Below are 13395 nucleotides of genomic sequence, written 5' to 3'. Positions count from 1 at the left end.
CAATCGACAGAGAAGCTCTGAAATTTTTTTTCAAACAATAGGGCTCCTTATTGTTTGAAGACCAGAGGCTTTGTTGCATTTCCATAGGAGGTAAGCCTTTTTCTTTCATTACTTTTTCCTCAGGTAAATTCGCTCTTTGCAAATCTGACAAAAAAAATGCACCATCTGTGGGCAACGCTGCACAAAATGGTAGTGCGGTAGGTTAAGAAACCGAATTCTGCGGTCGATTTAAAGAGCCTGGCCGCTATTTGGGACAGCCGGTAGTACTCCATAAAATAAAAAAAAAACGCCAAAAAGCATTTTTGGAAAAAAAAAAAGCACCGTTAAGAGGTTAATACATTAATACGGGCCTGCCTCACGTCGTTTTTATGACATATGTACCCATGCACGCCTTGACATCCCACACAAACGGTGGCGCTGCGAACGCTACGCCGCACGCGTGGACACTTTAGCTCGGAGAGCTGTTATGGGCGTGCACAGCGGCAACGTGTAGGAAAACTTGAATTGTTTTTTTTTTTCTGAACAAAATTAGGTGTTTATATTCGATAAGTTTCCACTTCCCTGGCAAAGGATAATTTTGCAAAGTGACATCAGTAGTCTGAAAAACCTAATAGCAATATGTTTCCATGCCTTGCGTTCTGATTACAGAATGTGCACAGGGTACTGATTGAGCAGAGATATAAAAACATGCAATTTCTATAACCGGTGCGTGCGATATGCTTATACAATACAGACCAATGGTCTGGCGAAAATGTGTGAGTTTGTGGTCTTGCCAGCCACGAATGTTTCGAATATATTTGTGTTTTTGTTTCAGTTTGGAGCGCGCAGTCTCGACCTTAAGGGGGCACTGCGAGATCAAAGAAATGGCGCTGAAGGTCTTCATCGAGCACGGCATTGTCCATTCCCCCTACCCAGGGGGTTCTGTGCCAAAAATATCAGTGTATCAGGCCCTGAAAGAAAGACTGGCTCAATACGGCGAAGGAACCGCGTTGGTTAGTATCTTCATGTTTCTTCCCCTCATTACGTGACGGAAAGAGGATTACCAGACAGACAACTATACCAAGCGCGACCATAGTTCCCTGCACACCTCCTGTCGCAGGTGGAGGTATATGATCTTTTATATCTGCTTGTTTGTGCGCACCCGCGTTGAGCTTAAAGCCTTCCAGATGATTGTCTAAACGTAGCTATAATGATACGTGCATAATCACGACGAGTACGCTTCAAAAATGGCCCCAAGAATATAGAAAGACGGCCGGTTTTGTGCCACTCGTACGTATAGTTTTGGAATGACCCAAATGCCTCTTCGGCACGAATGGGCATATGAGTCGTTGCCGCTCACAGAATAATTAAGATATTTTTATTGATCGATTTATGGATTCATTTTTGATGTTTATGGCGTAAAAACAATGAGGCCATTTGCGCCAAATTGATTGAATCAGTCACTATAGTTTGGGAACGTTTTCCCAAACGTGTAACCTGAAGCTACACTCTCAGACGGGGTGTAGAGGGGTAGACCTCTTGTCCCATATGTAACACTCCAAAGCTACATTTCGGCGTTCAGTCCACTGATGTCCAGCTGGCGATGCCAACTTTTACGCGCGGCTCGATAGCTGTTGGATATAACGTACTTAATAGCGAATGTGCGTATCAAAAACTACAACGAAAATAAAAGACAATTTTTTTTTTTGCAGCATTGCATAAACGTACATTAGCTATTTTAATAAGTTGTATCCCTCGACTATCAAGCAAGCGGCTCGTGAAATTTGGTACCGTCGGTTTGACGTCGGTGGACTGAACGTCGAATTGTTTTTTTTGGGGTGTTACATATTTCTAAGAGTGTAGAATTAGTGTAGAAGGTGAATGCTAGCAAGAATGTCTATCACAAAGTCAAAAGAGGCTATATGGTTTTCTGAAAAAGGAGCAGGATGAAATGGGATCTGGTGTTGAAAAAATTTAGAAGAATGAGTGCCGTGCTAAGGCTCAAGGCAGGATAGGACCAGAACTTAAATATTTAAAATAGTAGCAGTATCGCCACACTGATCTGAATGGTTTGTTTTCTTCCCAAGCAGATACTTATAAACAGTAAAAGAGTGCCAATTATCACACGGCACAAAGAGGTTTCATTAAGTCGATTCTGGTATGAAGATATTTCACAGTACTCAATAGCAGCTTTAGTCATATGGAACTTGCTTTCGCACTTTCTGTCTGCATCAACTGCAAAGGAGGAAAAAGCGATGACTTTATTAAATGCGCTCTTTTTTGATTGGGCAAACAGGCAGACCATTTGGAAAGGTTACCTGCACAATCCGCAAGCCGGTCGGCTTCCTGGTTGCCTGCTATGTCGATGACCGTCATGTGAAGCAGACATGAGTTCACATCGTTTTTGTTGTAGTCATATTTTTAGTATCTTTCAGAACACGTTGCAAGAATCACGCTCTGAGAGACATTAAACAGAACCGCCCCTAGTCTTATTCATAATGCTTTCAATCGCCAGTGATGGCGATCGAAATGCTGGCAAACCAATTGAGTCGTTTCTCTTTAGAGAAGCGTTCAGATTGTACAGCGCAGCCGAAATAAAATGAAGCCTCGGCACCCTGTGCAGAAACATAAAAGAAAACTCTCACACTTCATATGCAGTTAAGAAAACTCTCGCTAAATTGCAGCTTAGAACTTGCCGTGTTTCACTTTCAGAGAAAAAACGCTAAGAACTGGAATTTTGTGCATATTGAGATGAAAGAAAGGTCTAAGATGCAGTTCGTCAAAGCCGCAAGCGGGTGACGCGCGTATATAAATGTATATTTGGACTGTTTAAAGCGAGCGAGTTGAAAGCGAATACTTAAAATCGAAGGAATAACAACGTGGTGGACAAGCACAGGACAGCCACATAGTTGTCCTGTGCTTGTCCTCCGCCTTCTTATTCTTTCTATTTTAAGGAATGTATATTTATTTCGAATTAATTTTTGTAATTAGTTTACTCCTTCGATATTTTTCTTAACTGCAATAATAAGGAGCATCAAATAAGTAATTCAACGTGAATAACTAACATTGAAAGCTAAATAAATTGGCGCTGTAAATCTATATTTGAGCATGGATGTTAACGTACACTGTTAGCAAGTCCCGTGTATTTGGCGAATATTTGGGGTGAAGAACACGCTATTTACACAAATTACCATACATTTACACGATGAGTAACGGATAATTCATTCAGAAATCATGCGAGGTTGTAAAAAACGTGTTTTGGTTCGCTCATACACACATAACCGTGCAGCCGACCTCGATAACACGCATCGCCCCCGGCGACGACCGCGGCATTGCCGGCTATCGAAGCACCGGAATGCTTGGGGACACACTTAGAAAGGACCGTTGAGACAAATGCCGCGGAAAGAAACATGTCTCGGAGACAGGTATGCACCAAGAGCAATTGCGCCATGTCGCAGGACGTTGGCGAAACCCGCGCTTACCGTTTCTCGCCGCCATCTTCTGGTCGATGGCAATGCGGCTTCCCTCATGTCGCCCATGTTTGTATTTAGTTTAGGGGTCCTGATAACAGTTTCTTAGACACCACAAATAAAGTTATGGGTCTAATTATTCGTTCCAAACAGTTAAAATGGATATAAAAAGCGTGTCCTCGATGTGAACACGTGACATTGCAGTTGGTTTCGTTTTTGCTTCAACCTTCAACTGCAAGCGATCTGGCCACGGCGCAAGCGCAACGCCGATGTACGCTGGAAGCAAGCGCCGGTTGGCTTTCGTTGTTTTTGTTTGACCGGAGAAAATCTGGCAAGTACGCAAGGCGCCGCTACTGTTTTGGTTTGACGGGACGCGAGAAGCTTCGCATAGAGCTTCGGAGTTTGCGAGCACATAGTGAAGACGTGACCTGAGAAGTGCCCCTGTGATATTCCTGGAAGACGGAGAGTAGCATTCGTAATCGTCGTGTGTGCTTTGAAAGCGAAGGGAGTCACAGGGTCCACGAGTTCGCAACCACAAGCCAAGGTTCACGACAGCGCGGCGTTGACTTCGGCGATCTCGTTCTGTTTGGTGCAACCCGGCGATGCGAAAAAGAGCTGAAACATTCGTCGTGTGTGGTGCGGTGCTTTGTATTCCGGGTCTGTTTGAACCACGCTTTTAACGCGGAGCGCAAATTGTTTGTTGCGTGGTGGAGGTTCAACGGGTACAGTCCCGTCGTCGTCAGCTGATCCGGTCCAGCTGGTCCGGGAGGACGCAGCGAGCGTTTTTAAAAGTAAATCTTCCTTCGTTCCGTTTGAAACTGTGGAAGTATCCCGACACATACCGTGAGTAAGAAGCAGCGGGCGTTTTCAACGAAATTCCGTTGTTTTAATTGAATAATGGACTCCAGATTGTTGTCTTAAATCTGCCGTTTTTTATGCTTCGTGTTGGACTGCGTTTGCATAGCGACGCACACCGCTCGAGTAGATGATTCGGTCCTGCAACGAGTTTGTTGCGCCAATCATGCGGCGTGAATAAATTAGGGCAAGGTTTCCTACCTGCCCACAGATGCATGTACTGAGACCATTTTTTATGTTGTGAACGTAGTGCTCTTTCTTCATTTTGGAAGACGCGTTGGTGCATTTATTATGGTACAATCACTTGAGAGTTGAGCAATTGGAGAGCGAGCAAGCTTTCTCAACTTTGTCTCTTTCTCTCTGGCACTGCCCTGTTTCAGTTTCAGTAGGCATATCTACTAGCAGGTACAAACTGCTCTAAAGCAGGTAAAAAACGGGAAGCTTAGAACGGTGCGGACTCTGTATTTCGCGCTTTTCGCAAGGTGACAAGGTAAATGCTTTTGTGAGATATGCGGAATGTGCAAGCGATTTTGTTATGCCTCTCATTTGCGACTCTCCAGCAAAACGAATAAGATGATCTACTACAAAGGCGCAATCACAAGCCAAGATTTAAGATAGCAGTCGTTTGCTTCGGTGATCCGTGTAGCTGTATTTTACCCTGCTCTCTGCAACACCGTGTCATGACGAAGAGCTGGAACGGTCACGGTTTGTGCTGGCCTCCCGGTTGACAGAAACCCGCGTCGCCCGCATCGGCACCGAGTGCGCTTGGGTTGTTGATGCTCAAGCCTTTCATCCGCGGCTTGTCGCCAGCTCATCCTGCTGCTCAACGGTGAGGAAGCGGCGAAAGTAACCTCGGAAGTGAATGTAAATCCTCGTTCATTCAGTTATCCGGTGTCAAAGTGTGGAAGATGTCCAACGTGTACTGAGGGCGGGAACTACGAGCGTTTTGCCTTGCTTTTATAACCGAAACCAGACCAACGAGATAACTGCCTTGCGTACTCTAAAATGACGGAAGCAATAAGTTTCAACAGGTCGAGTACGTCACCGGGGATGTAGGCGAGACGGTGCACACTGTTTAAACGCTTGCAGTATCCACGAGTGGTACCAGGAAAGCGACGTCAACAGAGAAGGAGCTCGCGATTCAGCCTAATGCACTGCTACGGGCCCGTGTATCTTAAAAGTTCGGGGTGGTGGCAGTATAAAAAAAAGACGCATCAGCGCCCCACACCAGTGTTCACGAATAACACCGGTCACAAACTCCCAAGCCCCACCGCTCTTCTCGACACCGACACGACATACGACAACAAACTGCATCAAAACGCCCCAAAAGTGAAGGCGTCTGCTCCCGTACTGCAACTGCTGCAACTAGCGGAAGTGAAGTGTTGGGCGGATGTCCTTCACAAAAATATATAAAAAATGCTTTGCGCAAGGATCATTTTCATTTATTTTTGTATACGTAATGACAAAATCCCAATAATTTGTTTTCCTATCTGATTCAAGCTAGTCGGACTGCTCATAACACTGGTCAAGCAAGAAAATAACAAAAATTTGAACTTTTTCATGACCGGTTTAAGATTTATTGTTAACATATCGTTATTTATTGCAACGGACTAACATTATAGATTTTGCCTCCATACTTTTTAAATGCAAACAGTTCTAACACACGGCTGTCCATTGCGCCGTGTTTTGTGTATTCTTCTATAAATCTGTAATGGTCAGCGGCCAAAGAGCTCACCCGCACATGTCAAGCTTATATGCGCCGCGGGGAGAAATGGATATCGAGTAGGAAGTGCCGGGCGTAGTGTCGGTTGTTGTGTTTGTGTACATGTCGGTGCTGTGTAGCTGTGTGCTGTGTTGTCTGCGCTTATGTAGGGTTGCTGTCTAGTCGTGGTCGTTCGCAATGTTAACAGACTCGTCTTTTTTTTTTTGAACAGGCTGCTAGAAATCTCGATAGGTGGCGCAAGTTACCGCCCGATTCTAAATAGTTTGCTCAAGTTATTTATCCATGTAAGTTCGGCATTCGCTTTTTTTTTTTTTTTTTTTTTTTGTCTAGCGGCTCGCCGACCGCCGACAACGCACGTACGTACCTTTGCAAGTAGCTACGTCCGCCGCTTGGAGACTTTACGACTTTACTGTGTATAAAAGACATCGAACGAGAACTAACGCGCCCTGTGTGCTTTCAATTCGGCTGAAAGGCGCGTGGCTCGCTGGGCTCGTCTCTCGCCTGTTCTCGGCCGCTGGCCGCCATGTTTCATAAGGAACACGCTCGAAACGGTTTTGCGGAAGGCAGACACGGTGTAGCGTGTTAAGTTTACACAGCACCTCATGTGTAGACGAAAAACACAGATGGCCTCGTGTAAAACGAACACGTTTCGACGTGTCCGCTATGGGACGACGGTTTACACGTCTGGGCGTGTTATTTTTGCTAACAGTGTAGTACTAATTTCAAGTAATCTGGAGAGCATTTCACTTTTGTTTAAATAAAACGGTAAATACCTCTCGCGTTTCGTCGTTTCATTGCACGATACTCTCGTAGATATATAAAAAAAACAGAGGATCGCAAAAAAGTTGTCCACGACCAGAACAAACATCATAGAGCAAACGTTTTGAAAACGACGGTCAAATCTGTATAATCCTTGCATTATTTAAGTTAGCCGAATATAAATATCACCATCCGCTTTGGCTCACACTGCTGCATAAAAAATGGTAACAGCAATGCAGTCGGGACCCATTGTTGAACAGAGTGGTAAAAAGTGAAACATGATACCCCAAATAGAAAAAAAAAAGAATACAATAAACAAATCAAGAGGGCATGCAAGCTGTGTCGGGAGGTGTGGATATAGTCTCGGGAAGGTTTTCTTGATTCTCTTTGGCATCACCACCTTAATCGTGAGTGGCGGTGATATAACTTTGGGCTACAGCTCGACTAGGATCTCCAACAGTCGAGCGCACTGTCAAGTGCCCCTCTCTCCCCCTCCCCCCCCCCCCCCCCTCACGCTCTAAAAAAAGCCCGTGCATCTGGTTTCCCGCACAACACTCGGAGAGCCAATCAGCGCAACTTACGGAGGCAGCTCAGCGAATGACGATGCCAAAACATATGTTTAGACCAAAAAACGCAGTCTGAGTTGTGACATTAAGCAATGCAAAACGTCACGCTTGCATTGCTTAATGTCACAACTCAGACTGCGTTTTTTTGGTCTAAACATGTGTTTCGGCATCGTCATTCACTGATCTGCCTCCGTAAGTTGCGGAGATTGGCTCTCCGAGTGTTGTGCGGGAAAGCAGACGCACGGGCTTTTTTTAAAATGCAGACTTATTGCTCCGCATGACAAAACGAATACTGAGGACTTGATACCAACTCGGTATTGTGTCGGGGATTACATCCTGAGAAATGCCGACCCTTGATGAGCAAAGTTGAAGCGGGCGTTTATTGAGGCGAAAGCCTTACTTGTCCCATTGATCGAAAAAGCGTCGTATAAACTTATAAAATACGATTTAGCGGCTCGCGCCGCTCAATGAGCGATTCTACTTCTCCAATTACCCTGGCGTCGTCCTTGCGGTCGTCCTACACCTTTAGGACCTCACTTGTCACAATTCGTGAAAAACAAGCGGCGTCGGCGGCGTTATTGTTGTACCCGAAAGATGGGCATAAAAATACGTCATCAAGCGTCATCAGCGTGATGGCATCAAGCGTCATCAGTGTGATGTCATCAAGCGTCATTATACGCCATCAGTGTGATGTCACCGCCGGAGCACCGTGTGCAAAAGGTGCGATTTGGACTTGATCTGTTTTTGTTGTGTGCCTCGTGCGATCGACTGTGAGGCGACCGCGCCTCAACACCGCCAGCCGCGTCTACATCTACCGCGGATTCCGCAGGCAAATGTTGCCGCCCACGCAAATACGCCAAAGCCTTCTTAACTGTCCTCCTCTAGGCGTCGTCCCTAAGGTCATCATAGGTGTCGTCCTTAAAGGGCCCATGAAACGAATTTCGGGTTAGGATAAATCATTTTAGATTGGGATTTTACTAATAGCGCATCGTTTAGTGGGCCAAAGAAAAAAAGGTAGAAAATCAAAAGCCTGACTTTCAGTGCGAAAATTTGAAAACACAGCTGACTATTTCGTACCTCCTCCCCTTCGCAACCTCTCTGTTTTTTCACTGTGATACATCCGCGGTCCCAAAATCGCGTCATCGGGTTCAAACGCACGTCACACGAAACCGGGCCTCACTTACACCCTTCACCGCTAAGCTGATATTGTGGTAGGAGCTACGCGCTTGCCGAACCAATCAGCCGCCTCCCTTTCATCACCTAACCTCATTCTTTGCGGGTGGGTATGCGCGAAGGAGCGTGATCACGTGGCAAGTGTGGCTGGCCCAACGAGCACGTAGCTTCCACAGCACTGTCAGCTTTGGAGTGAACAGGTTGGGGAAAGCAACTTTTGTCTGAATTTTGAGCGACGGGCTGATCTCCTAGGGGGACAACGGCTCTGTCCGGGTACGCAAACCAGATTCCGAGCAAAAGGGGCCTCTCCTCTTTTCGTCTTCTTGAACTGTTTAGTGGAATGCGCGATTTATGAGTTGAGGAGGAAAGCTAAACAGGAAAAGTTGGAAAAGGGTCTCATGACCCCTTTAAGGTCGTCCTAGAAGTCGTCTAAGACGTCGTTCTTGATATCATCTTAGATGTCGTACTAGACGTTGTTCCTGACGTCATCCTAGAGGTCGCCCCATACGTCGTCCTCTAGGCGTCGGTCTGGACATCGTCCTTAAAGTCGTCCTAAAGGTCGTGCAGGAAGTCGTCCTTGAGGTCCTCCGTAAGGTCGTCATAGACGTCGTCCTAGGCGTCGTACTAGAGGTCGTCGTAGACGCAGTACTTGGCGTCGATCTGTAGGAGGTCGTCCTCCACGTCGTCTTAAACATTAATACCTGTAGAATCATTACTCGAAATCATTTCTTCTACGGGCCTATGATACTTTCGCCCTCCTACATGTAAACAGTCTTAAGTGTATTTGTGTTTCGTTTTATGGCGGATTTTCCTAGATTCTTCTGGCTTCACTTCTTACTTCCGTCCTAACTCTAGCCAGTCCTTTTGCATTTTCAAAACACATTACACCCCCCCTAACTTAAACAAAAAAAAAAATGGTGGTGGAAATAAAAAAACACTGAAAACACTGCAAGCGATGAGTTTGTGAAAAAAAATGAAAGGCCAAAAGAAACTTGTCACAGCAGTGCTGAAGTTCAAAGTTAGCTTTCAGTGTCTGTATGGTAGGGGCTTATTCCCTCTCCATGCTTTGGCAGTGTAGTGGCTGTCGCTTGACAGCTACTACACTGTCGTCTTTAGTGGTTTCAACTATTTCAGTACGTGCTGAGGTGCTTCCAGTCTGAAATTGAAGGACCTTGTCCTCGTCATCGGAGTTTTCATGTTAGAAATTTTCGACTAGGATGATACTCTTGATCGGACTTTACCCTCTTAAAGATATTCGCGTTTCTTGTTGTTTCCATATCACGACGACTTATTGTGATTTTCGATCGTTGGGCCAATGTCACCACGTACGGATAGGGTCAAAGCACGTGGTTAGCTTGCTCTGCTCCTTTTGCTTGCACAGTATTCTGTCCCCCAGTTTGAGCGAGTGATGTTGAGTGTGACGCCTTGCATCGGTATACTGTTTGTATTTCCTTTTTGCAACATTGTCGTCTCGGCGCACATCATTGTTTGGTTTGCTTCGTTTGATATGTGTTGTGGTAACACTGTCTGCATCTGTCCGAGAAAAAGATCGTACAGAGACATTCTTGTTATGGCGTGAGCAGTTGTTTTGTAGCACATTAGGAAGGCATGGATGACTGGCATCTAGTCCCTTCCATGGACATGCAGTGCTTTGTCCGCCTTGGTTAGCTTCTGGACAAAGCACTCTGCTTCAACCTTGGCCTCAGGCCAAAGAGGCGTCACACTGTGGTACTTGAAGCCTAGTTTTGTTGCAAGCTTTTTAAAGTTTCTTTAGCTGAAGGGAGGTCCGTTGTCCTTCTTCACCCGCCAAGGAATCTCTCTTCGTGAAAGTGTATGGCACAGAAACTGAAGGGTTCTTGCCGCCTTTGCCGAAGCCACCACCTTCACCATGGGCAAGCGCAAGTGCTCGTCGATGAGTATGAGCAGGTGGTTGCCATCGGGACAAGAACCAGCGAAATCAATGCAAATGTTTTTTTTTATGGGCCACTCGGAAGAGGTGTTGGTTCTACAGGGTCACGATGGTACGTGAGTGTCGAGGACTGAAACGGAATGCAGTTGTGTACCGCTTGTTCTACTATAATTTTCCGCTCCGGGAACCATACTGAAGTACGGAGAAGTTGCTTGGTCTTCAAGATATCCACGTGTGCCTTTTCAGCGAGCTTAGCAACACGTTGCTGAAGACCTGCCGGCAGTACGAGCCTGGTGCCACTCAGAATGAGGCCACCATGTGTCACTGCAAGTTTTGACTCGACGTTCTTGTAGAGCTTGATTGCGGAAAAATTTCACAATGCATGTCTTTGTGAAACCTTAGCTTGAATGGATTGTCGCAGCTGGCAGTGCGTAGCTTTTTTGCTGGCTGATTCAATTACTTCTCGTGTCATCATTGCCTTTGATCCCGTGTCATCATTGCCTTTGGGACAGGAACAAAAGATACTCATCAGGAACTTTATCTTGTACCCATTTCCACTGAACTTCAGTGGATACCGTGATATGCAGTCGGATGGATTGTCTATGCCCTTCTGGTGATGTACCAAGAAGTTGTGAAGCTGAACTCTCAGACATATACGCACACTCCTTCCGGAGGTTCGAACAGAAAGGTTAGTCAAGAGGCTACGCAGAGGCTTGTGAGTGGCGTGGATATTGAAGTGAGTCCTGTAGATATACACGTTGAAGTGCTTTATTTCCCACACCCCGGCCAGGGTCCCTTTTCCGATCTGGGAGTAGTTGCGCTCCGGACAAATTAGACAACCGCTGGCGTGGGCGACCACCTGGAGTTCGGTTCCATTCGCTTGTGTTACGATGGCTTCCTGACCTTGTGAGCCAGCATCCCGGTCAGATGAGTTGTCTTCTTTCTGTCAAAGCATGCCAGAGTGTGACCACTAGTGAGAGCGCTTTTAAGCACGTTTAGAGCTGCTTGATATTCCGCAGTCCACTTCCAGTCAGCGTCTTCCTTTGTGAGATTACGCGTAGGGGCGGTCAGATCTGCCAGGTTGGGAATGAATCTTCCTGAGTAGGTGATCATGCCCAGCTAGGAGGCTTGCCACTTCTGTTGTACCGCTTGGTGAGGCAATGTCAAGGAACGCCTGGACTTTCGCTTGATCGGGTTTCACGCCTTTCGTTGAGATGTAGCCAAAGAATGTCAACTGGCGTTGGGAAAAGGAGCACTTTCTTGGGTTGAATGTGAGTTAGCATTCCATGAGGCGTTGCAGCACGCCTTCAGTGAGTCGTCGCTGATGTTGATGACTCCTGGAATCCCAGTGAGCACTTGTCCGATCGTGTTTTGGAACAGCTTAGCCTCAGCATAAATTCCAACGTTCAGCCGGTTGTATCATAGTCCGAAGTGTTACAAAAATTGTAATGTCTCTTAAGTCCTCGCGCAGCACTAGCCGGTGATATCCGTCGTTGAGGCCAAGCTTCAATGAAAAAAGTATCACCACTGAGGCTTGTGACGAGATAATTCAGCGTTGGTAAATCATGTCACTTTCTAGTGATGGCTTGGTTCGCCGGGCGCATGTCCACATACATTCGCACAGAGCCAAGCGCATGTGGCTTTGGTGCAACAACTATGGGACACACCCATCTGATGGGACCTGTTGCGTGCTCGATTACATCAAGCTCCTCCAGTCGACGTATCTCTTCTGTAACCAGATCATAAAAGTTTAATGGGATGGGCCGTAACTTTTGTGCCACCGGTGGAACTGCGTCATCAAGGTATAGCTTCACCTTCACTCTCTTGAGCTTTCTACGTAATTTAAAATGTCTTGGGTGCATTTCCTGAATGTTTTGTGAGGGAGAGGCCTAGTGCACTATCAAGGCGAGACCCAGGGCTTCAGCTTACTTGAAGGAAACAGCGCCTCACTCGGTGTTTTTATCACCGTGACGGTGTCTTTATCATTGTGACGGTGTCTGGTAGCTTGCCATCTTTGGAACCAAATGAAGCAGAAAACTTGCCCATCAAGGGAAATTCTGTTTTAGACCCGCAAGCAAACAGCTTTGACACTAGATCGCTTAGGGTTGGTCTGGTTGCGATTTCGCTCTACGTGCTGTGACTCATGATGCTCACTGATGGTCCCATGTCTACGATGAAATCGTGTGGTTCTCAAATGAACCCGTTCGCATTTATACCGTCTCGTTTTTACCTTCTCATTTCAACCCAGCGCAAAACAACTTTCGCGTTTCTCCCTTTCTCATTTAAACCGTTCTCAAAACAAACTTTCGGGTTTGGACCCTTCTCAAAACGACTTTTCTCATTTTAACCTTTCTCATTTCAAATTTTCTCAAAACATACTTTCTGGTTTTGACTATTGTCAGAAAGACTTTTCTCATTTTAACCTCTCTCATTTGGAACCCAAATTAATCCAACATCATGATCTCGCAATCTTTCTGCGGTATATACAGCGAATTCGGGTAATTAATTGCCTTCGAGCCCTTGCCTGTGGCACCGGCGACCAAAAACGCGCCAGTGGTGCATCACGTGACCCTCTCCACCCGAATGCAAAGCACAATGAACTGGCGTTTTTATTTGACGTGGTCGCGAGTGAGCTCTGTTAACGTCTTCTTCGATCATTCTATGGTACCATGAGCACGCTGCATACGCCAACAACATAAATTACGACTCTTTGAGATGTGTGTAAACAGAAGCGGCTTCACAAAACTTTTCAAAATATTGGCATTACCGCAGTCCGTACAGCTGACAGAATATTAAAATATAAAATCAATGAAAGGGCAGATGTATAAATCAGTGTGGTGCTGCCCGCACGCGCGTCAAATTTCAATAAACTTCGTTTCGATTTTCGATTAACTGTTGCCACGGAGGCTTGCTAGCATCGCTTTCCATATTCTGTTTACTGTTAGTAGAGAGTTTTAGTAG

At 45.9% G+C, this 13395-nt stretch overlaps 1 protein-coding gene across 1 annotated transcript in view; it reads left to right on the top strand.

The window, feature by feature from the left end:
• Nucleotides 1-863: 863 nt before the first annotated feature.
• LOC121833963 (long-chain-fatty-acid--CoA ligase-like) overlaps nt 864-13395 on the top strand; it is a gene marked incomplete at its 3' end in the record, with an annotated part of 37586 nt that continues 25054 nt past the window's right edge. Inside the window, exon 1 of the mRNA XM_042287688.1 lies at nt 864-992. Within this exon, the coding sequence (XP_042143622.1) occupies nt 864-992 (129 nt within the window). The remainder of the gene's footprint in view (nt 993-13395) is intronic.

Source organism: Ixodes scapularis, unplaced genomic scaffold (genome assembly GCF_016920785.2).
Source record: "Ixodes scapularis isolate PalLabHiFi unplaced genomic scaffold, ASM1692078v2 ptg000150l_1___fragment_2___debris__unscaffolded, whole genome shotgun sequence".
NCBI lineage: Eukaryota > Metazoa > Arthropoda > Arachnida > Ixodida > Ixodidae > Ixodes > Ixodes scapularis.
This window is presented reverse-complemented; position numbering and strand designations above follow the sequence as displayed.